This window comes from Oncorhynchus mykiss, chromosome 21 (assembly GCF_013265735.2).
Source record: "Oncorhynchus mykiss isolate Arlee chromosome 21, USDA_OmykA_1.1, whole genome shotgun sequence".
Classification (NCBI taxonomy): domain Eukaryota; kingdom Metazoa; phylum Chordata; class Actinopteri; order Salmoniformes; family Salmonidae; genus Oncorhynchus; species Oncorhynchus mykiss.
This window is the reverse complement of record NC_048585.1, coordinates 12,223,600-12,248,599: the sequence shown is the minus strand read 5'-3', so window position 1 is coordinate 12,248,599 and position 25,000 is coordinate 12,223,600. Positions and strand designations below refer to the sequence as shown.

Sequence of the window (25,000 nt, the reverse complement as noted above, 5' to 3'; positions counted from 1 at the left end):
GTATTCAGAGCATGTGACTGATAACGTTTGAATAAAACACAGAGAGAATAAAAGCCAGAATGTCCTGTATAAAGTGTTCGTGCTCGTCGTGTCGTAGCAGAATGCCTAATGAAGCAGATCCTGGAGTTAAAGGTGTGAGAGCCAATCTACAGTACTGTGTGTATTCCTTTGAAGTATTCCTACCACACTACAAATGGAAACATGCGCTATTGACTATATTTTAATTTCATTCTTTGAACCATGGACAGTATCATTATTGGATCAAATCCTCCCTCTGGCTTTTGACTGCTGTTTTGCAATATCTCTGGTTAGCTTTATGTAGGGTATCCTTTGTAATTGATTTGTTTCCACGAGCTCAGAAAGACTCCGAAGCCCAAAGCTAACACTGCAGCAGTTCTGACTTGTTAAATTAGGACTCGTGGGAAAGGTATTATTTTCATTTTCTTTACTGTAAGGAAGCCACATCAGACATCAGAAGAGATTTAAAAAAAAGAATAATATTACTTTTGTCAGTTACCTCAGCAGTTACCTCAGCAGTTTGAACCGTGTTATAAGTAAAACGTTTGTTCCTGGCTTTCTGTGTACGGAGCTGCCCCCCCCCCCCCCCCCTCCATCCCCCTCTACTCCCTTCCTCTACTCCCCTCCTCTACTCCCGTCCTCTACTCCCCTCCTCTACTCCCTTCCTCTACTCCCCTCCTCTACTCCCCTCCTCTACTCCTTTCCTCTACTCCCCTCCTCTACTCCCTTCCTCTACTCCCGTCCTCTACTCCCCTCCTCTACTCCCCTCCTCTACTCCCTTCCTCTACTCCCCTCCTCTACTCCCTTCCTCTACTCCCCTCCTCTACGCCCCTCCTCTACTCCCCTTCTCTTCTCCCCTCCTCTACTCCCCTACTCTTCTCCCCTCCTCTACTCCCCTACTCTACTCCCCTCCTCTTCTCCCCTCCTCTACTCCTCTCCCCTCCTCTTCTCCCCTCCTCTACTCCCCTCCTCTTCTCTGCAGAATGAACAGAACATTACAGAATGATTAGAACATAAAATGAAGATCAGGAGATCAGGAAATAAACAGATAGTGAGAGGTAGAGTGAGGTAGAGCAAAGGAGAGTGAGAGAAAAAGAGAGGTAGAGCAAGGGAGAGTGAGAGAAAGGGAGGGGGTATTGCCTGGTTGTTTCAGAGGCTCAGCAGTCAGCACTGGTTGTTCTATATGATTCTCTCTGCTGTTGCAGGTATAGCTATAGCTACCACGTCTGGTCTGCTATAATAACAGACCAGATATGGGAGCTATAGCCTGAGCAGGAGAGAGAATCATCACACAGCTTTTAATAACAGACCAGATGTGGTAGCATAGCTATAGACTGAACAGGAGAGAGAATTAAAAGCTGTGTGATTCTCTCTGCTGTTCAGTCTGTAACTATAGCTACCACATCTGGTCTGTTATTAAAAGCTGTGTGATTCTCTCTCCTGTTCAGTCTATAGCTACCACATCTGGTCTGTTATTAAAAGCTGTGTGATTCTCTCTGCTGTTCAGTCTGTAACTATAGCTACCACATCTGGTCTGTTATTAAAAGCTGTGTGATTCTCTCTCCTGTTCAGTCTATAGCTACCACATCTGGTCTGTTATTAAAAGCTGTGTGATTCTCTCTGCTGTTCAGTCTGTAACTATAGCTACCACATCTGGTCTGTTATTAAAAGCTGTGTGATTCTCTCTGCTGTTCAGTCTATAGCTACCACATCTGGTCTGTTATTAAAAGCTGTGTGATTCTCTCTGCTGTTCAGTCTGTAACTATAGCTACCACAATAAAGGCTTATATTGTATTGAAACGCACCTATTTCAATTTATATGTCTACAGACTGGGGTGAACATGGAGCTTTTGAATTGACAGTTGTGACCTTGACAGACAGTGGTTGACGATGTGAATAGAATGGGTTTAAAGAGGATGTTGCTTTGCTTTTCAAAGAACCTGGCGGTCTGTCAGTATAGATGTAAAAATATCCCCCACAAGCTAATATTGTTTTCAAACATATTTGTTTTGACATGGGGGATCGTATTTGGCTGTTTGAAAATTCAAAATGGGATGTCATGATTCCGGAGTTGTGCGTTGCAAAATCACTGAAGACATCATCTTACCCCAGGCGCAGCGCCGTGCATCTCGTAGTGACAGCACCACCATAGAGATGAGTTAGATCATGGAGATTGAAGATCCCATTCCATTATAGGCTACAAGCTGCATGAATACTCATCGACTTGTGTGTGTTCGTGTGCTAGAGGCACTCTGAGGTTTTCCATCATTCAATGAACAGTGTTCTATAAAAGAGACAGAGCACTTTACTGTGACACTTCATCCAGATACCTTCAAGTCAAATCTAATCAAAATTACATTTTAATTGTGACATGCGCCGAATACAACAGTTGTAGACCTTACTGTGAAATGCTTACTTACAAGCCCTTAACCAACAATGCACTTTTAAGAAAATAGAATGAAGAAAATATTGACTAAATAAACTATGAAAATAGTCCGGGAGCAGTCGTATGGCTTGGGGGTAGAAGGTGTTAAGGAGCCTTTTGGACCTAGACTTGGCGCTTCGGTACCGATTGACGTGTTTTGACAATTTTTGGGATGTTCTTGATGGTGCAACTGTAGAATTTTTTGAGGATCTGGGGACATATGCCAAATCTTTTCAGTCTCCCGAGGGGGAAAAGGCATGGTCGTGCCCATTTCACAAATTTCTTGGTGTGTTTGGACCAAGATAGTTTGTTGGTGATGTGGACAACAAGGAACTTGAAACTCTCGACCCGCTCCACTTCAGCCCCGTCAATGTAAGTGGGTGTCTGTTCGGTCCACGTTCAGCTCCTTTGTCTTGATCACATTGAGGGAGAGGTTGTTGGCCTGGCACCACACTGCCAGGGCTTTGGCCTCCACCCTATAGGCTGTCTCATCGTTGTCGGTGGTCGGGCCTACCACCATTGTGTCGTCAGCAAATCTAATGATGGTGTTGGAGTCTTGCTTGGCTACGCAGTTGTGGGTGAACAGGGATTACAGGAGGGGACTAAGCGCGCACCCCTGCGTTACCTACCCTTACCACCTGGAGGCGGCCCATCAGGAAGTCCAGGATCAAGTTGCAGAGGGAGGTGTTTAGTCCCAAGTTCCTTAGCTTAGTGATGAGCTTTGTGAGCACCATGGTGTTGAACGCTAAGCTGCAGTCAATGAACAGCCTTCTAACAGCAGTCAGCTGTCAGGTGTTCCTTTTGTCCAGATGGGAAAGGGCAGTGTGGTGTGCAATTGAGATTACGTCATCTGTGGATCTGTTGTGGCGGTATGTGAATTGGAGTGGGTCTAGGGTTTCTGGGATGATGATGTCGATTTGAGCCATGATCAACCTTTCAAAGCACAGCATGGCTACCGTCGTGATATTTATGGGGCAGTAGTCATTTAGGCAGGTTACCTTCACTTTCTTGGGCACAGGGACTATGGTGGTTGCTTGACTGCTTGAAACATGTAGATTTTACAGACTGGTTGAAAATGGCAGTGAAGACACTTGCCAGTTGGACTGTGCATGCTCTGAGTACACATCCTCGTAATCCGTCTGGCTCAGCGGCCTTGTGAATGTTGATCTGTTGAAAGATCTCGCTCACATCGGCTACGGAGAGCGTGATCACATAGTCGTTCGGAAAAGCTGGTGCTCTCATACATGCTTCAGTGTCGCTTGCCTCGAAACGAGCATAAAAGGAATTTAGCCAATCTGGTAGGCTCGCGTCACTGGGCAGCTCGTGGCTGTGTTTCCCTAAAAGTTTGCAAGCCCTGCCACATCCGACGAGTGTCGGAGCCGGTGTAGTAGGATTCAATCTTAGTCCTGTATTGACGCTTTCCCTGTTTGACGGTTCGCCTGAGGGCATAGCGGGATTTCTTATAAGCATCCGGATTAGTGTCCTGCTCCTTGAAAGTAGCAGCTCTAGTCTTTAGCTCAGTGCAGATGTTTCCTGTAATCCATGGCTTCTTGTTGGGATATGTACGGTCACTGTGGGGACAACGTCGTTGATGCACTTACTGATGAAGCCGGTGACTGAGGTGGTATACTCCTCAATGTCACTGGATGAATCCCGGAACATGTTCCTGTCTGTGCTAGCAAAACAGTCCTGTAGGGTAGCATCAGTGTCATCTGACCACTTCCATTTGAGCGAGTCACTAGTACTTCCTGCTTTAGTTTTTGTTGTAATCAAGAATCAGGAGGTTAGAATTATGGTCAGATTTTCCAAATGGAGGGCGAAGGGGAGCTTTGTATACATCTCTGTGTGTGGAGTAAAGGTGGTCTTGAGTTTTTTATCCTCTGGTTGCACACGTGACTTGTTCAAACAGAGGGTCCTACCTGGAACCAAAAAGGGTTATCCTATTGGGACAGCCGAAGAACCCTTTTGGAACCAGGGTTCTTCGGCTGGGGAGAACGGATCTGACGGCACTCTAATTTAAAAGAGATTTCTCTGTTTGAATGATTCTAAAACTGTTAAAACGTTCTATGACCAGGCAGCACAGTTACTTTCCTTCAACGGAAGTAAAAGAGAAGTGTTAAAGCCTAAGGATTGGGAAGAGATCTGTCAAGCATGGACTTGATTTAGGAAAGACAATGCATCTGAGCCTCTTTAACAGTTAAATGACCCACCAACTCTGGTTAGAGAGAAAGGATTTGCTGTGATATATTGATCAGACTGTTGCAAACAGACAGTATGGTTTTCAAAGCTTTAGGCCAATGCACAGAAGAGCATGGTAGGATTTGAACTGTCAATTGATTGTGAAAATTATAGTGAACCATGCAGGTTAGAATGCCTGAAGAAAGCCAAACGGCTGGTGGGTAGCCTAACCTCAAGACCCAGAACCAGGTGTTGAATGCCCTGGCAGCTACTCAATTTGATGTAACAGTCTACCATAAGAGACTAGCTGGTGGTTGATGTAACAGTCTACCATAAGAGACTAGCTGGTGGTTGATGTAACAGTCTACCATAAGAGACTAGCTGGTGGTTGATGTAACAGTCTACCATAAGAGACTAGCTGGTGGTTGATGTAACAGTCTACCATAAGAGACTAGCTGGTGGTTGATGTAACAGTCTACCATAAGAGACTAGCTGGTGGTTGATGTAACAGTCTACCATAAGAGACTAGCTGGTGGTTGATGTAACAGTCTACCATAAGAGACTAGCTGGTGGTTGATGTAACAGTCTACCATAAGAGACTAGCTGGTGGTTGATGTAACAGTCTACCATAAGAGACTAGCTGGTGGTTGATGTAACAGTCTACCATAAGAGACTAGCTGGTGGTTGATGTAACAGAGACTTGCAGCGATAACAGAGAGCAGGCTAGAGGTCATGATCAGATGAGCTCCTGCGTTTTTCAGCATTTTCAGCATTTTCTTTAAAAAATATAGATTTAGAGTTAGATAAACTTTGATTTTTTTTTGTCAGGAACATATGCAGGATGCTACCCCCTACAACATAACCTTTACTCCAAATCAAATCTCAAAACCTGCAACCTGATTTTGGATGGAATTACGGAATCACCTGGAAGGTTTACAACTACCAAGGAGTATTATTCCAAAATAATACAAAAACAACAGAAACCTGAAAACACCATCCAACCTGGAACTGACTGAGTAATGTAACTATATTTTATTTCCAAAAGCCAAGAAGAAAAATACATTACATTACTTTATAAGGACTGAATGCTAAATGAAGGCTGCCAAACTCGATACAACTTCAACTAGCACTGACTTGTCAAGTGAGAGGTGTCAAAGCCCTTTAGCCCAACAATGGCAGGAGAGTCGAACAGTCTACTCCAACCAAATGGAGAGGCCTTAGAAGCTTCCTCCCGCTGTTCAGACGTAATTAAAATACAGTACCCTGTGCATGTAAAGAATGATATGGCAAGAAAATATCTCAAAATGAAGCTCCTTATAGAAAATCAAGAGCCACTTTTTGCTGACTATTACAAAAATGTGAACATCAGCAACCTCATCTTCCACACAAACCATCCCCTAGCATGGCATAGTGCTATATTAGCACACTACCCCTTTGTTAAGAGAGGGGGTGTTAATGAGGGTTGGAAACTCAGGATACTTGACAACGGGGACTCTGAGTCAGCTAATATAAATATCTATAAGTCTGGAACAGTAATGGTACAGGGCAACCCCAGACAGTTTCAGCTGGACTTTCACCTAATCAAAGAATTAACCCAGCAGAAGAAGCTCTCCCTTGAGAAAGATACCCCCACCCCGAAAGGGTCAGACCAGACCTCTTCATTATATAACCCCACAGACGAGACACCCCCAGCGGAAAGCCAACTTCCCAGCACAGAGTACTACCCTCTCATTGAAATGAAGGATACATTTACCCAGCTGGAGGTAAGGCAGGTGGAGATGGAACAGCAGGTGATTACACTCCAGTCAGCACAGACCCAGACAACAGTCCAGCACAACAACACTCTCTTAACCAGACCCGGAGTGCTGGAGGTGGAGAGAGACATATCTGCACTCTGGACAGTGGTGAGACAACTTCAACGGGAGAAAGAGCAGGAGAAGAACAGAGCACTAGAGGAGAGGATCAGACTGCTGGAGGAGAGGGTGAGGGGGATGGGATGTGACAGAGAACAACCCACTAGAGAGGTGGCCACCACCGCAGAGAAGCCAGCAGAACAGCCCACCTCAGCACCCGACAAAAGTCTCGACACCACAGCAGAACAGTCCACACCAGACCCTGACCATAGCTTAGACATCACAGCAGAACAGACAAATGAAGAACCCCAAGCCCAGGGGCTCTCACCCCCTCTGAGCCACCCTGATAGCCCTCCTGACAACCCCCCCACACCCACTGAGGACATACACAAGACACAGATTGTACTCCTTATGGACTCAAATGGGAAATATATACAAGACAAAAAACTTTTTCCCAAACACAGTGTGTCTAAACTCTGGTGTCCAAACACCCAGCATGCCCTAGACCTTCTGTAGGGTCACCCAGCCACATAATAATACACACAGGCACAAACAACCTGAGAACACAGCAGGAAAGGGTGGCCACAGCACTGAAGGGAGTGATTGAAAAAGCTTATTCTACTTTCCCCAACGCACAAGTGGTTATCTCCACCCTGCTACCACGAAAAGACTTCCACCTGCTACAATACAGCGAGTAAACGCAAGTATTTCCCGTGGCTGTGCCTCAAAACCAAATGTTTTCCTGGCCCACCACTCCACCCTGGACTTGAACAACCTCTATGACCAGGTCCACCTCTACAAGGCAGCAGTGCCCACCTTTGCCCAGACTCTAAAGGACATCGCTCTCAAACGTATCCCCAACACTTCACACAGGAGCAACAGGCCAATAGACACCCCGCCCAGACCAGCGAGACACTCTCCCAGACCTGTGGGACCCCCCCCCCCCCCCCCCCTCCTGGACCTACACATAAAGGACCCACGCCAAGAGGACTTACATCCAGACCACAGCACCACCAGCCACATCCACACCCTCACCCCAACCACTCAACACCCCCCCAAGTAAACCATGCCCGCACCCCATTTAGGCCCCCTCAGATCAGACCTATGCCCCCCCTGCCCACCCCATGCACCCCACCCCCACAAGAGGGCCTCAACATGGAAGTCACACATACGCCCAGGCAGTGCGCGGGCCAACAGGCCCAACCCCCACTCTTACAATAGCCCAAGCCAATGGCATGTACTAGATGCTCAGCAGGCTCTGCTCACACTTACTGGCCTGAGGCCAAACCACACGACCAACAACATTGGACACTTTATGGAACACAAAGCCTTCACCATCTCATCCTGGAATGTCCAAGGGCTGAGGTCATCTGCCTTTGGCCTAAAGAGCAGGAACCTGGACTTCATCAAAGAAATCGGTAATACAGACATTGTCATCCTGCAGGAAACCTGGTATAGAGGAGACGGACCCACTGGTTGCCCTCTAGGTTACAGAGAGCTGGTAGTCCCATCCAGCAAACTACCAGGTGTGAAACAGGGAAGGGACTCAGGGGATATGCTAATTTGGTATAGAGCAGACATAACTCACTCCATTAAATTAATCAAAACAAAAATCAATCAATCATTTCCAGGCCCAGGGACATGTCCTAGTCTGTGGCGACCTAAATGCCAGAACGGGACAAGAACTTGACACCCTCAGCACACAGGGGGACAAACACCCGCCTGCAGGTGACAGCATTCCCTCCCCCATATGCCCCCCCTAGGCACAACTATGACAACATAACCAACAAAAATGGGTCACAACTCCTGCAGCTCTGTCGCACGCTGGGTATGTACATAGTCAATGGTAGGCTTCGAGGGGACTCCTATGGTAGGTACACCTATAGCTCTTCTCTTGGCATTAGTACTGTAGACTACTTTATCACTGACCTCAACCCAGAGTCTCTCAGAGCGTTCACAGTCAGCCCACTGACACCCCTATCAGACCACAGCAAAATCCCAGTCTACTTGAACAGAGCAATACTCAATCATGAGGCATCAAAGCCAAAGGAACTGAGTAACATGCAGTTTGTAAACCTACCAAAAAAACAGTTAGGCAACAACAAATTCAACCCCCTTTAGACAATTTCCTGGGTAAAACGTTCCACTGTAATAGTGAAGGTGTAAACTTGGCAGAAGAAAATCTTAACAGTATATTTGACCTCTCAGCTTCCCTATCAAATCTAAAAATCTCAAATAGAAAACTGAAGAAAATGAACAACAATGACAAATGGTTTGATGAAGAATGCAAAAATCGAAGAAAGAAATTGAGAAACCTGTCTAACCAAAAACATAGAGATCCGGAAAACCTGAGTCTACGCCTTCGCTATGGTGAATCACTAAAACAATACAGAAATACACTACGGAAAAAGAAGGAACAGCACGTCAGAAATCAGCTCAATGTAATTGAAGAATCCATAGACTCTAACCACTTCTGGGAAAATTGGAAAACACTAAACAAACAACAACACAAATAATTATCTATCCAAAATGGAGATGTACGGGTAAACCACTTCTCCAATCTTTTTGGCTCTATAACAAAGAACAAAGAGCAAAAACATATACATGATCAAATACAAATCTTAGAATCAACTATTAAAGACTCCCAGAACCCACTGGATTCTCCAATTACCTTGAATGAGCTACAGGACAAAATAAAAACACTCAAAAAGGCCTGTGGTGTTGATGGTATCCTCAATGAAATGATCAAATATAGAGGCAACAAATTCCAATTGGCTATACTAAAACTCTGTAACATCATCCTTAGCTCTGGCATCTTCCCCAATATTTGGAACCAAGGACTGATCACCCCAATCCACAAAAATGGAGACAAATTTGACCCCAATAACTACCATGGGATATGCGTCAACAACAACCTTGGGGAAATCCTCTGCATTATCATTAACAGCAGACTTGTACATTTCCTCAGTGAAAACAATGTACTGAGCAAATGTCAAATTGGCTTTCTACCAAATTACCGTACAACAGACCATGTATTCACCCTGCACCCCCTAATTGACAAACAAACAAACCAAAACAAAGGCAAAGTCTTCTCATGCTTTGTTGATTTCAAAAAAGCCTTTGACTCAATTTGGCATGAGGGTCTGCTATACAAATTGATGGAAAGTGGTGTTGGGGGTAAAACATACAACATTATAAAATCAATGTACACAAACAACAAGTGTGCAGTTAAAAAAGGGGAAGAGTTCCCTAAGCAAGCTGGTCATGGGGCTCTGTTCACAAACAGAACCCACAGAGCCCCAGGACAGCAACACAATTAGACCCAACCAAATCATGAGAAAACAAAAAGATAATTACTAGTTACTACTATTATTAGTTGGTGGGTGATGAAACAGAGACTAGTTGGTGGGTGATGAAACAGAGACTAGTTGGTAGGTGATGTAACAGAGACTAGTTGGTGGTTAATGTAACAGAGACTAGTTGGTGGTTAATGTAACAGAGACTAGTTGGTGGGTGATGTAACAGAGACTAGTTGGTGGGTAATGTAACAGAGACTAGTTGGTGGGTGATGTAATGGAGACTAGTTGGTGGGTGATGTAACAGAGACTAGTTGGTGGGTAATGTAACAGAGACTAGTTGGTGGGTGATGTAACAGAGACTAGATGGTGGGTAATGTAACAGAGACTAGTTGGTGGGTGATGTAATGGAGACTAGTTGGTGGGTGATGTAACAGAGACTAGTTGGTGGTTAATGTAACAGAGACTAGTTGGTGGGTGATGTAACAGAGACTAGTTGGTGGGTAATGTAACAGAGACTAGTTGGTGGGTGATGTAATGGAGACTAGTTGGTGGGTGATGTAACAGAGACTAGTTGGTGGGTAATGTAACAGAGACTAGTTGGTGGGTGATGTAACAGAGACTAGTTGGTGGGTGATGTAACAGAGACTAGTTGGTGGGTGATGTTACAGAGACTAGTTGGTGGTTAATGTAATAGAGACTAGTTGGTGGGTGATGTAACAGAGACTAGTTGGTGGGTGATGAAACAGAGACTAGTTGGTGGGTGATGTAACAGAGACTAGTTGGTGGTTGATGTAACAGAGACTAGTTGGTGGGTGATGTAACAGAGACTAGTTGGTGGGTGATGAAACAGAGACTAGTTGGTGGGTGATGTTACAGAGACTAGTTGGTGGTTAATGTAATAGAGACTAGTTGGTGGGTGATGAAACAGAGACTAGTTGGTGGGTGATGTAACAGAGACTAGTTGGTGGGTGATGTAACAGAGACTAGTTGGTGGGTGATGTAACAGAGACTAGATGGTGGTTAATGTAACAGAGACTAGATGGTGGGTGATGTAACAGAGACTAGTTGGTGGGTGATGTAACAGAGACTAGTTGGTGGGTGATGTAACAGAGACTAGTTGGTGGTTAATGTAACAGAGACTAGTTGGTGGGTGATGTAACAGAGACTAGTTGGTGGGTGATGTAACAGAGACTAGTTGGTGGGTGATGTAACAGAGACTAGTTGGTGGGTGATGTAACATAGACTAGTTGGTGGGTGATGTCACATAGACTAGTTGGTGGGTGATGTAACAGAGACTAGTTGGTGGGTGATGTAACAGAGACTAGATGGTGGTTAATGTAACAGAGACTAGTTGGTGGGTGATGTAACAGAGACTAGATGGTGGTTAATGTAACAGAGACTAGTTGGTGGGTGATGTAACAGAGACTAGATGGTGGTTAATGTAACAGAGACTAGTTGGTGGGTGATGTCACATAGACTAGTTGGTGGTTGATGTTACAGAGACTAGTTGGTGGTTGATGTAACAGAGACTAGTTGGTGGGTGATGTAACAGAGACTAGTTGGTGGTTAATGTAACATAGACTAGTTGGTGGGTGATGTAACAGAGACTAGTTGGTGGGTGATGTAACAGAGACTAGATGGTGGTTAATGTAACAGAGACTAGTTGGTGGTTGATGTTACAGAGACTAGTTGGTGGGTGATGTAACAGAGACTAGTTGGTGGTTAATGTAACAGAGACTAGTTGGTGGGTGATGTTACAGAGACTAGTTGGTGGTTAATGTAACAGAGACTAGTTGGTGGGTGATGTAACTGAGACTAGTTGGTGGGTGATGTAACAGAGACTAGTTGGTGGGTGATGTAACAGAGACTAGTTGGTGGTTAATGTAACAGAGACTAGTTGGTGGGTGATGTAACAGAGACTAGTTGGTGGGTGATGTAACAGAGACTAGTTGGTGGTTAATGTAACAGAGACTAGTTGGTGGGTGATGTAACAGAGACGAGTTGGTGGGTGATGTAACAGAGACTAGTTGGTGGTTAATGTAAAAGAGACTATATGGTGGTTAATGTAACACAGACTGGTTGGTGGGTGATGTAACAGAGACTAGTTGGTGGTTAATGTAACAGAGACTAGTTGGTGGGTTATGTAACGGAGACTAGTTGGTGGGTGATGTAACAGAGACTAGTTGGTGGGTGATGTAACAGAGACTAGTTGGTGGGTGATGTAACAGAGACTAGTTGGTGGGTGATGTAACGGAGACTAGTTGGTGGGTGATGTAACAGAGACTAGTTGGTGGGTGATGTAACAGAGACTAGTTGGTGGTTAATGTACAGAGACTAGTTGGTGGTTGATGTAACAGAGACTAGTTGGTGGGTGATGTAACGGAGACTAGTTGGTGGGTGATGTAACAGAGACTAGTTGGTGGTTAATGTACAGAGACTAGTTGGTGGTTAATGTAACAGAGACTAGTTGGTGGGTGATGTAACAGAGACTAGTTGGTGGTTAATGTAACAGTGACTAGTTGGTGGTTAATGTACAGAGACTAGTTGGTGGTTAATGTAACAGAGACTAGTTGGTGGGTGATGTAACAGAGACTAGTTGGTGGGTGATGTAACAGAGACTAGTTGGTGGTTAATGTACAGAGACTAGTTGGTGGTTGATGTAACAGAGACTAGTTGGTGGGTGATGTAACGGAGACTAGTTGGTGGGTGATGTAACAGAGACTAGTTGGTGGTTAATGTACAGAGACTAGTTGGTGGTTAATGTAACAGAGACTAGTTGGTGGGTGATGTAACAGAGACTAGTTGGTGGTTAATGTAACAGTGACTAGTTGGTGGTTAATGTACAGAGACTAGTTGGTGGGTGATGTAACTGAGACTAGTTGGTGGGTGATGTAACAGAGACTAGTTGGTGGGTGATGTAACAGAGACTAGTTGGTGGGTGATGTAACAGAGACTAGTTGGTGGGTGATGTAACGGAGACTAGTTGGTGGGTGATGTAACGGAGACTAGTTGGTGGGTGATGTAACAGAGACTAGTTGGTGGGTGATGTAACAGAGACTAGATGGTGGGTGATGTAACAGAGACTAGTTGGTGGGTGATGTAACAGAGACTAGTTGGTGGGTGATGTAACAGAGACTAGTTGGTGGGTGATGTAACAGAGACTAGTTGGTGGGTGATGTAACAGAGACTAGTTGGTGGGTGATGTAACAGAGACTAGTTGGTGGGTGATGTAACGGAGACTAGTTGGTGGGTGATGTAACGGAGACTAGTTGGTGGGTGATGTAACAGAGACTAGTTGGTGGTTGATGTAACAGAGACTAGTTGGTGGGTGATGTAACAGAGACTAGATGGTGGTTAATGTAACAGAGACTAGTTGGTGGGTGATGTAACAGAGACTAGTTGGTGGGTGATGTAACAGAGACTAGTTGGTGGTTAATGTAACAGAGACTAGATGGTGGTTAATGTAACAGAGACTAGTTGGTGGGTGATGTAACAGAGACTAGATGGTGGTTAATGTAACAGAGACTAGTTGGTGGTTGATGTAACAGAGACTAGTTGGTGGTTAATGTAACAGAGACTAGATGGTGGTTAATGTAACAGAGACTAGATGGTGGGTGGAATACACACATATATTGTTACACAACAGTTCATCACTTTCAATGTTCTAGACATTGGGGAGTCCACTATAGAGCTATATCCTATGGTATATGCTATAGACTAGGAAGGACCAGGTATAGGCTTCATCTTTGTGCTGGTCACTGGTTCTTAATTGTATCGACTGGGGGAGGGTCTGGGTTTTAGTTGGTCCTTATTGACCTTCCTGTAACAGTCTGTTTGACCCGTTGGTCTGTATTCCAGATATTGATGAGTGTGCTGAGGGAAAGCACTACTGCAGAGAGAACACCATGTGTGTCAATACTCCAGGATCCTTCATGTGCATCTGCCACACTGGATACATCCGGATCGATGACTATTCCTGCACAGGTGAGCCACCCACACACACACACACACACACACACACACACACACACACACACACACACACACACACACACACACACACACACATACACACCAGTCAAACACATACATCTGCATGGTCACCCACACACACACACACACAGACACACACACCAGTCAAACACATGCATCTGCATGGGCACACACACACATACACACTGCAGGCCTGACTTCTACAAAGGACAGTTTTATTGACCAGAGTGAAGCTACTTTACCTTACATTGCATGATTTGACCTCAGGGTTGTTTGTTTGAGAAGTGGGCTAACATTAGAGGTTAGCTGGTCTTATGATCTGGTCTTATGTTCATGACTAATTCAAACATGTCTGCTCTAACCTCAGAGGACCTCAGAGAGAGAGAGAGAGAGAGAGAGAGAGAGAGAGAGAGAGAGAGAGAGAGAGAGAGAGAGAGAGAGAGAGAGAGAGAGAGAGAGAGAGAGAGAGAGAGAGAGAGAGAGAGAGAGAGAGAGAGAGAGAGAGAGAGAGAGAGAGAGAGAGAGAGAGAGAGAGAGAGAGAGAGAGAGAGAGAGAGAGAGAGAGAGAGAGAGAGAGAGAGAGAGAGAGAGAGAGAGAGAGAGAGAGAGAGAGAGAGAGTCTCAGTGGGGTTGACACGGCACATTTGCTGTGGATCGGTAATTAAAAAGATAATATCTCTAATGCTAGGTGATTTAGCTCCTTCACACTGGAAGCAGATGGCATGGAGTTTAGTCACAGCTTATATCTGTTCTGTTCCTTTGGTAAGTGACGGAGCTCTCTCTACAGAATTACTTTATTACTAGAACGACTTTATTACTAATCGTGACTTCATTACTAAATCATGCTGTGAAACCAACAGGAAAGACTAGCCAAAGACACATTTCCACATTGCTGGGACAAAATGTTCCGGTGTTCTTATTTAGATATTTTATAACACATTTGTTTGTTCACATATGTTATTATAATTTGGTAGATGCTGTGGGATGTTGAGACTGTGGAGACTTGTCTTGTCCACGTTTGCAATGCCCACACACGCCTCTGGAAATAGCATGGCTTCCTCAGGCAACTGAATAGCATAGGGGCTATGATGATGTTAACATTTAAAAGTTGTTTCATTTGGTATCTCATCTCTTGGCTGTATCCCTCATAGTTATCTCTTTGAAAATCCAATTGTTCTGCTAACACAACCTGTCGCTTTGATGGTTTTCTCAATTGTACATGTTTCGTACAGTACCACATCACTTTACTATTCTGTGTATGGTGAAGTTATTAATTACACTTTGGATGGTAAAACAATACACCCGCTCACAACAAAGATACTGGCGTCCTTCCTAACTCAGTTCCCGGAGAGGAAGGAAACTGCGAAGGGAATTCACCATGAGGCCAATGGCGACTTTAAAACAGTTACAGAGTTTAATGGCTGTGAAAAATGAAGATGGATCAACAACATTGTAGTTACTCCACAATACTGACCAAATGACAGACTGAAAAAGAAGGAATCCTGTACAGACTAAAAATATTCCAAAACATACATCCTGTTTGCAATAAGGCACTAAAGTAAAACTGCAAAGAAATGTGGCAAAGAAATTAACTTTATGTCCTGAATACAGTGTTATGTTGAGGGAAATTCCAACACAACACATCACTGAGTACCACTCTTCATATTTTCAGACATGGCGTTGGCAGCATCATGTTATGGGTATGCTTGTCATCGGCAAGGACTAGCGAGTTTTTTGGGGGGGATAAAATTAATGGAATAGAGCTAAGCACAGGCAAAATCCTAGAGGAAAAACTGGTTCAGTCTGCTTTCCACCAGACACTGGGAGATAAATTCACCTTTCAGCAGGACAATGACCTAAAACACAAGGCCAAATATACACTGGAGTTGCTTATCAAGACGAATGTTCCTGAGTGGGCTAGTTACAATTTTGACTTAAATCGACTTGAAAATGTCTGTCTAGCAATGATCAACAACCAACTTGACAGAGCTTGAAGAATGTGCAAATATTGTACAATCCAGATGTGCAAAGCTCTTTTAAAGACCTACCCAGAAAGACTCACAGCTGTAATCACTGCCAAAGGTGATTCTAACATGTATTGATTGACTCAGGGACCAGGCGATAACATAGAGAGAAGAGTTGGCTATGTCACATAGCTACAGATCTGGGACCAGGCTATAACATAGAGAGAAGAGTTGGCTATGTCACATAGCTACATATCTGGGACCTGGCTATAACATAGAGAGAAGAGTTGGCTATGTCACATAGCTACAGATCTGGGAGCAGCCTAATCCTAAAGCTTTGCACTCTCTAGATACTGAATGTGTCCTCACATAGAAGCCCCTTTGTGCCTTTGGCTCATTACATTTAGTTCCAGGATTCAGTGAAATGCCATGAATCCATTAGATATTGTGTGGAGACTGGTGTCCATGAGTCAAACTGTTAGTTTCCAGCCACAACATTATAAATAGCTGAAAAGTTGATATGTGTATAATGCCACCAGGTTTCTCCTCTCCTCTCCGCTCCTCTCCTCTCCTCTCCTCTCCTCTCCTCTCCTCTCCTCTCCTCTCCTCTCCTCTCACAATGAGAAGCCATTTATATTCTCCCCAGTGAAATGATAGATAAACAGCAATGTTTTAATGATTGGAGCTACTTGTCTATCCTTGTAATTACATCAGCCAAAGTGGCAGGGGCTGGTAGATTACATTGTCCAAGAACCAGGAAAACATCAGCATTGAAATGATTTATTCGTCTTATCACAGCTCGCACAATACGATTCATATTTTAGCCACTACGCTCTGGCAATATTAATGACCCAGTGTTTACAGCAGTGACAGAACACTGGATTCTAGTTTCCAAATGACTCTTATTGTATAATATTAGTTGACCCAGTGTTTACAGCAGTGACAGAACACTAGATTCTAGTTTCTAAATGACTCTTATTGTATAATATTAGTTGACCCAGTGTTTACAGCAGTGACAGAACACTAGATTCTAGTTTCTAAATGACTCTTATTGTATAATATTAGTTGACCCAGTGTTTACAACAGTGACAGAACACTAGATTCTAGTTTCTAAATGACTCTTATTGTATAATATTAGTTGACCCAGTGTTTACAGCAGTGACAGAACACTAGATTCTAGTTTCTAAATGACTCTTAATGTATAATATTAGTTGACCCAGTGTTTACAGCAGTGACAGAACACTAGATTCTAGTTTATAAATGACTCTTATTGTATAATATTAGTTGACCCAGTGTTTACAGCAGTGACAGAACACTAGATTCTAGTTTCTAAATGACTCTTATTGTATAATATTAGTTGACCCAGTGTTTACAGCAGTGACAGAACACTAGATTCTAGTTTCTAAATGACTCTTATTGTATAATATTAGTTGACCCAGTGTTTACAGCAGTGACAGAACACTAGATTCTAGTTTCTAAATGACTCTTATTGTATAATATTAGTTGACCCAGTGTTTACAGCAGTGACAGAACACTAGATTCTAGTTTCTAAATGACTCTTATTGTATAATATTAGTTGACCCAGTGTTTACAGCAGTGACAGAACACTAGATTCTAGTTTCTAAATGACTCTTATTGTATAATATTAGTTGACCCAGTGTTTACAGCAGTGACAGAACACTAGATTCTAGTTTCTAAATGACTCTTATTGTATAATATTAGTTGACCCAGTGTTTACAGCAGTGACAGAACACTAGATTCTAGTTTCTAAATGACTCTTATTGTATAATATTAATGACCCAGTGTTTACAGCAGTGACAGAACACTAGATTCTAGTTTCTAAATGACTCTTATTGTATAATATTAGTTGACCCAGTGTTTACAGCAGTGACAGAACACTAGATTCTAGTTTCTAAATTACTCTTGTTGTATAATGTTTATGGACTGACTTTGTGATTAATTTCATCCAAAGTATGAAACATTGCCAAATAGTTGATGTCTAAATCAAAGAGGAGACCGGTGTCCAGACTAGAGCATCTAGTAGAGAGGAGACCGGTGTCCAGACTAGAGCATCTAGTAGAGAGGAGACCGGTGTCCAGACTAGAGCATCTAGTAGAGAGGAGACTGGTGTCCAGACTAGAGCATCTAGTAGAGAGGAGACCGGTGTCCAGACTAGAGCATCTAGTAGAGAGGAGACCGGTGTCCAGACTAGAGCATCTAGTAGAGAGGAGACTGATGTCCAGACTAGAGCAGTCTTGTAGAGAAGAGACTGGTGTCCAGACTAGAGCATCTAGTAGAGAGGAGACCGGTGTCCAGACTAGCGCAGTCTAGTAGAGAGGAGACCGGTGTCCAGACTAGAGCAGTCTAATAGAGAGGAGACCGGTGTCCAGACTAGAGCATCTAGTAGAGAGGAGACTGATGTCCAGACTAGAGCAGTCTAGCAGAGAGGAGACTGGTGTCCAGACTAGAGCATCTAGTAGAGAGGAGACCGGTGTCCAGACTAGAGCAGTCTAGTAGAGAGGAGACCGGTGTCCAGACTAGAGCATCTAGTAGAGAGGAGACTGATGTCCAGACTAGAGCATCTAGTAGAGAGGAGACTGATGTCCAGACTAGAGCAGTCTAGCAGAGAGGAGACTGGTGTCCAGACTAGAGCATCTAGTAGAGAGGAGACTGGTGTCCAGACTAGAGCAGTCTAGTAGAGAGGAGACTGATGTCCAGACTAGAGCATCTAGTAGAGAGGAGACCAGTGTCCAGACTAGAGCAGTCTTGTAGAGAGGAGACTGGGGTCCAGACTAGAGCAGTCTAGTATCACTGCTTTAAGGTAGCTGGTGACTGACAAGAGGTGTGTGTGTCTCTGTGTGTCTATGTGTGTGTCTTTCTGTGTGTGTGTGTGTGTGTCTGTGTGTCTCTCTCGCTCTCTCTCTTTCTGTATGTGTGTATATGTGTGTATGTTTATGTGTGTGTGTCTCTCTTTGTTTGTCTCTATCTATTCACCAATATGTGTGATGCGTGTGTGTGTATGTGTGTGTGTGTGTGTGTGCGTTTGTGTGTGTGTGTTTATGTCTGTGTGTGTATCTCTCACTGTGTTTGTGTGTATGTGTGTGTGTGTGTGTGTGTGTGTGTGTGTGTGTGTGTGTGTGTGTGTGTGTGTGTGTGTGTGTGTGTGTGTGTGTGTGTGTGTGTGTGTGTGTGTGTGTGTGTGTGTGTGTGTGTGTGTGTAGTGTGTGTGTGTGTGTGTGTGTGTGTGTGTGTGTGTAGTGCCAGTGTTTAAGGAAGCTGTCAGGGGTTTCATAATGAATGTTCATCTGAAGGAAGCTCCACAGACAGCCTTAGCAGCTGGAAGGTGAAAACAACACAATACACTTTTTACAGATCTTTGTTTATGCATCATGTTTTCTCTACTTGGGTGGGTGAGCTGACTTCAATACAACAGAACCTTAACTTAACTTATTTTCATATAGATCCTGTTAAATTACACTGTTAAATTAAAGTGTTCTAATTCCTAATTGATAAAGATGAATTTAATGGTCAGTTGAGTGAAAACTCCATAGATGCGGTAAAGAGGTCAAGCGAACTCGACCAAAACAATGGAATTGTCATGGAAACGCCTGGGGAAAGATCTCAAGTCTCCTCATTTCCCCCCAGCAACATGATCCTACATTTAGCTGATTGGTTATATGTGTATTTGACACTATGTTGAGGTGACGATCAGAGTATAATGCTGGTACGGAGGTCGACCCCAACACATGTTTATGTCATCGTCACCAATCAACTGCATTACAGTTAAAAAACGAATTTGACTACCATCACCGATTTCTGTACGTTAGCTATGATACTATGCTAACCAGCTTATACGAACAGGAGTTAGCATTTAGCAGTCACTTCTTCTGAACCTGAAAAGGGACAACTTTTACATGTTATGCAGTGAAAACAGCCAAATATACCCAAATTGGCCTTAAGCAACCACGATGTGGGCCTGTTACAATACATAAATCATGACGGATTTGATAGAATATCCATTTTATTCAGATCAGATCTGTTGAATGTGCGCCAGTCGCATTACATTGACTCCTTCACCTCATCTATAGCTCTCAGTTAGCATACGTAGCATACAGTTGCCTGTCAGTCAAAAAACATTTCTCAGCATGCATCAATCAAGCAAAGGTATTTATAAAGCCTTTGTGACATCAGCTGATGTACAAAGTGCAATACAGAAACCAAGCCTAAAACCTCAGACAGCAACCAATGCAGATGTAGAGGCACGGGTTACCTATTGCACTACAGCCATGCTAAGTGTTGTGATCCAACTCAGAGCCACAGATATCCAAGTACTGATTATTCTGGTTCTGATCCAGTTGAGGAACAGGTGCATGGATAAAAGACTGCTATCAGTCCCAGACCCAAACGCTGGGCTACACTAGTCTAATGACAGGTCTGGAACCAGTGTTCGGGCTCAGACAGGGATGTGGCTGTTGAGAGGTGTTATGCATGGCAGGTCTGAGAACAGTATTAGTGGTCTGTTGAGAGGTGTTATGCATGGCAGGTCTGAGAGCAGTATTAGTGGTCTGTTGAGAGGTGTTATGCATGGCAGGTCTGAGAGCAGCATTAGTTGTCTGTTGAGAGGTGTTATGCATGGCAGGTCTGAGAGCAGCATTAGTGGTCTGTTGAGAGGTGTTATGCATGGCAGGTCTGAGAGCAGTATTAGTGGTCTGTTGAGAGGTGTAATTACAGAGGGTAATTGGTGTCATTCCCACTGTCACGGCCGGCTGCCTCTCATCGTGGTGGACAGGACCCCTGTCATATGTAGTTAACAGCCTGAGGCGTCGAGCCCACACACACACACACACACACACACACACACACACACACACACACACACCGCTGCCCACATCGCCACATACACACGTTCCCGTGCGTGCAAACACACACAGAAACATACACATGCACACACACACACACACACACACACACACACACACACACACACACACACACACACACACACACACACACACACACACACACACACACACACACCGCCACGGGTCCCTCACATATGCACACACACGCACGCACGCACGCACACACACACACACACACGCACACACACACACACACACACACACACACACACACACACACACACACACACACACACACCGCCGCAGGCAACCCTCTCACATATGCAGTGACAGACAGTGGGACCCCTCAGCGTCGTGAAGTCAAGCTCTTTATTCATTCTTAACAGACTGTAGCAAAATCGTTATCATATGATTGATGGGTTAGATCAGGGTCAGCTCTCAATGGTGATTAAACATACATTATCATAGACTACACATTGACAGTCAGTCAGAGAACTCTTTCAGGTGAATATTATCATATGTCAGCCAGGTAGTGTTCTTCCTGTTCACACCACTCTGAGTCTGTTAGATATTGAGGCTTATGTTATATAGTGTTATCTGTAGCGTAACTCTAATCAGTTATGTCTAGTTATTTCTGTCAGAGTAGTTTAACATAGAGAGAGAGATGTCTAGTCTCTCTGGTTCTCATTGGTTCTAATAACAATCAGCTGCTTTTCATTTTCCTCATTTTCCTTTTCCTCTCTCTCTCTCTCTCTCTCTTTCTCGCTGTCTCTGTCTCTCTCTCTCTCTCGCTGTTTCTCTCTCTCTCCCTCTCCCTATATCTCTCTGTGCCTCTCTCTCTCTTTCTCTCTCTCTCTTTCTCTCTCTCGCTACTCTCTCTCTCTTTCTCACACATCTACCTGTGAGTTTTTTCAGAGGAAAATGTTTGATTTTTAAAGTTTTGATTTCCCACTTTTCTGCCAAGTAAGAGCGTTTCTCTTTCTTCCCTGGTTACCTGAGGGAAATGTTCAGGCTGTCTGTTAAGCATCTTAGACGTCAGAGAATCACATGTTTTCAAAATGTTTTCAGACCATCAAATTGAGCCAAACAGGATTTTCTACTCTTTTTAATCTGGGGCCAGTTGAAGGGATTGGAAGATTGAGGTACAGAGCAGCATGCACACACACACACACACACACACACACACACACACACACACACACACACACACACACACACACACACACACACACACACACACACACACACACACACACACACTAACTGACTACTGTATAGACAGAGGGGTTGAATGGAGTGTGTGTGTGTGTTATCAGTGTAGTTATCCGCCTCTTCTTGTCTCCATCCAGAGCGTGATGAGTGTACGACAGGTCTTCACAGCTGTGATGAGAATGCCATCTGTTTCAACACGGTGGGGGGCCACAGCTGCTCCTGTAAACCAGGCTATGTAGGCAACGGGACAGTCTGCAGAGGTGAGACACACACACGTATCCATACCCACTTTACACTCTCAGGATACGCACACATGTACACACACTCGCGCATTTAAGTACACACGTGCGGTTGACGCACACACTCGCGCCCACACACTTGCATGCACGCACACACACTTGCACGCACGCACACACACACACACACACACACACACGCACACACGCACACACGCACACACGCACACACGCACGCACACACGCACACACGCACACACGCACACACACACACACACGCACACACACATACACACACACACACACACACACAGCCTTCCTGTGCCTCTGCACAAACACTTTAACATCCATTTTAATGTTATTCAGGGGCCCAATGGTTCCATGGGAACAGATCATTCCCAAATCAACATGGCATTTTTAATAAAACAGACACTTCAAGATACAGCCGTTACAGATACACAACATTTCAACAACACCTGTCTTTGAATCCACCAAATCAGTGTTTCCCAAATAGCATCATCTGTCTAGTTACTGTATGTCTAGGAAGGATCCAGCATAGCATCATCTGTCCTGTTACTGTATGCCTAGGAAGGATCCATCATAGCATAATCTGTCCTGTTACTGTATGTCTAGGAAGGATCCAATATAGCATCATCTGTCCTGTTACTGTATGTCTAGGAAGGATCCAGCATAGCATAATCTGTCTAGTTACTGTATGTCTAGGAAGTATCCAACATAGCATCATCTGTCCTGTTACTGTATGTCTGGGAAGGATCCAACATAGCATCATCTGTCTAGTTACTGTATGTCTAGGAAGGATCCAACATAGCATTATCTGTCCTGTTACTGTATGTCTAGGAAGGATCCAACATAGCATAATCTGTCTAGTTACTGTATGTCTAGGAAGGATCCAACATAGCATCATCTGTCTAGTTACTGTATGTCTAGGAAGGCTCCCATTTAGCATCATCTGTCTAGTTACTGTATGTCTAGGAAGGATCCATCATAACATCATCTGTCCTGTTACTGTATGTCTAGGAAGGATCCAACATAGCATCATCTGTCTAGTTACTGTATGTCTAGGAAGGATCCATCATAACATCATCTGTCCTGTTACTGTATGTCTAGGAAGGATCCAACATAGCATCATCTGTCTAGTTACTGTATGTCTAGGAAGGATCCAACATAGAATCTGTCCTGTCCGAGACTAATTCCTCCCTCCTATGTCCCCCCCAGCTTTGTGTGATGGTTTGTGCCAGAACGGAGGATCCTGTGTAAACCCGGACACCTGTATCTGTCAACAGGGGTTCACTGGGAAGAGATGTGAGACAGGTAAGAACACAGGTGGGGAAGGAAGAGGGATTCTGCTGGAGGTGGGGGAGGAAGGAGGAGTTAGCAATAGATGGGGGAGTTAAGAGGAGTAAGGGGTAGATGGGGGTGGAAGAGGGAGTTAGGGGTAGAATAGGAAGGCAGGGAGAGTTAGGGGTAGAATAGGAAGGCAGGGAGAGTTAGGGGTAGAATAGGAAGGCAGGGAGAGTTAGGGGTAGAATAGGAAGGCAGGGAGAGTTAGGGGTAGAATAGGAAGGCAGGGAGAGTTAGGGGTAGAATAGGAAGGCAGGGAGAGTTCGGGGTAGAATAGGAAGGCAGGGAGAGTTAGGGGTAGAATAGGAAGGCAGGGAGAGTTAGGGGTAGAATAGGAAGGCAGGGAGAGTTAGGGGTAGATTGGGCAGGCAAGGAGAGTTAGGGGGAGAATAGGAAGGCAGGGAGAGTTAGGGGTAGAATAGGAAGGCAGGGAGAGTTAGGGGTAGAATAGGAAGGCAGGGAGAGTTAGGGGTAGAATAGGAAGGCAGGGGAGTTAGGGGTAGAATAGGAAGGCAGGGAGAGTTCGGGGTAGAATAGGAAGGCAGGGAGAGTTAGGGGTAGAATAGGAAGGCAGGGAGAGTTAGGGGTAGATTGGGCAGGCAAGAAGAGTTAGGGGGAGAATAGGAAGGCAGGGAGAGTTCGGGGTAGAATAGGAAGGCAGGGAGAGTTAGGGGTAGAATAGGAAGGCAGAGAGAGTTCGGGGTAGAATAGGAAGGTAGGGAGAGTTAGGGGTAGAATAGGAAGGCAGGGAGAGTTCGGGGTAGAATGGGAAGGCAAGGAGAGTTAGGGGTAGATTGGGCAGGCAAGGAGAGTTAGGGGGAAGAGAGGTAGCTAGGGGGAGTTAGGGGGAGAAGGGGCAGGCAGGGAGAGTTAGGGGTAGAATAGGAAGGCAGGGGGAGTTAGGGGTAGATTTGGAAGGCAAGGAGAGTTAGGGGAAAGAGAGGTAGCTAGGGGGAGTTAGGGGGAGAAGGGGCAGGCAGGGAGAGTTAGGGGTAGAATAGGAAGGCAGGGAGAGGAGGGGTAGCTAGGGGGAGTTAGGGGGAGTTAGGGGCATGCAGGGGGAGTTAGGGGGAGGAGAGGTTAGTCTCACACAGCTCTCTGCAGGACATCTGTCTGTGCATTTCACCACCATTAGTGATACTGCAAACCCCCACACGCCTCAATGTGTGACTGGCAGAACAAAAGAGAGAAGCAGAGATGGAGAGTGAGAGAGACGAGAGAGAGAGAGATAGAGAGAATGAATGAGAGAGAGAGAGATGCAGAGAGATAGAGGAGAGAGAGATGCAGAGAGATAGAGGAGAGAGAGAGAGAGAGGAGAGAGAGAGGAGAGAGGGATAGAGGAGAGAGAGAAAGAGAATGAATGAGAGAAAGAGAGAGTGGAGAGAGAGGAGAGAGAGGAGAGAGAGAGAGAGTGAGAGAGGAGAGAGAGAGATAGAGGAGAGAGAGACAGATAGAGAGAATGAATGAGAGAGAGAGAGAGTGGAGAGAGAGGAGAGAGAGAGAGAGTGAGAAAGGAGAGAGATGCAGAGAGAGATAGAGGAGAGAGAGAGATAGTGGAGAGAGAGGAGAGAGAGAGAGAGGAGAGAGAGATAGAGAGA

At 44.6% G+C, this 25,000-nt stretch overlaps 1 protein-coding gene across 1 annotated transcript in view; it reads left to right on the top strand.

Moving 5' to 3' along the window:
- nell2b (NEL-like 2b) overlaps positions 1-25,000 on the top strand; it is a 125,341-nt gene that overhangs the window by 77,141 nt on the left and 23,200 nt on the right. The window contains exons 13-15 of the mRNA XM_036956923.1: positions 13,632-13,757; positions 21,942-22,064; positions 23,277-23,372. Coding sequence (XP_036812818.1) covers positions 13,632-13,757; positions 21,942-22,064; positions 23,277-23,372 — 345 coding nt within the window. The remainder of the gene's footprint in view (positions 1-13,631; positions 13,758-21,941; positions 22,065-23,276; positions 23,373-25,000) is intronic.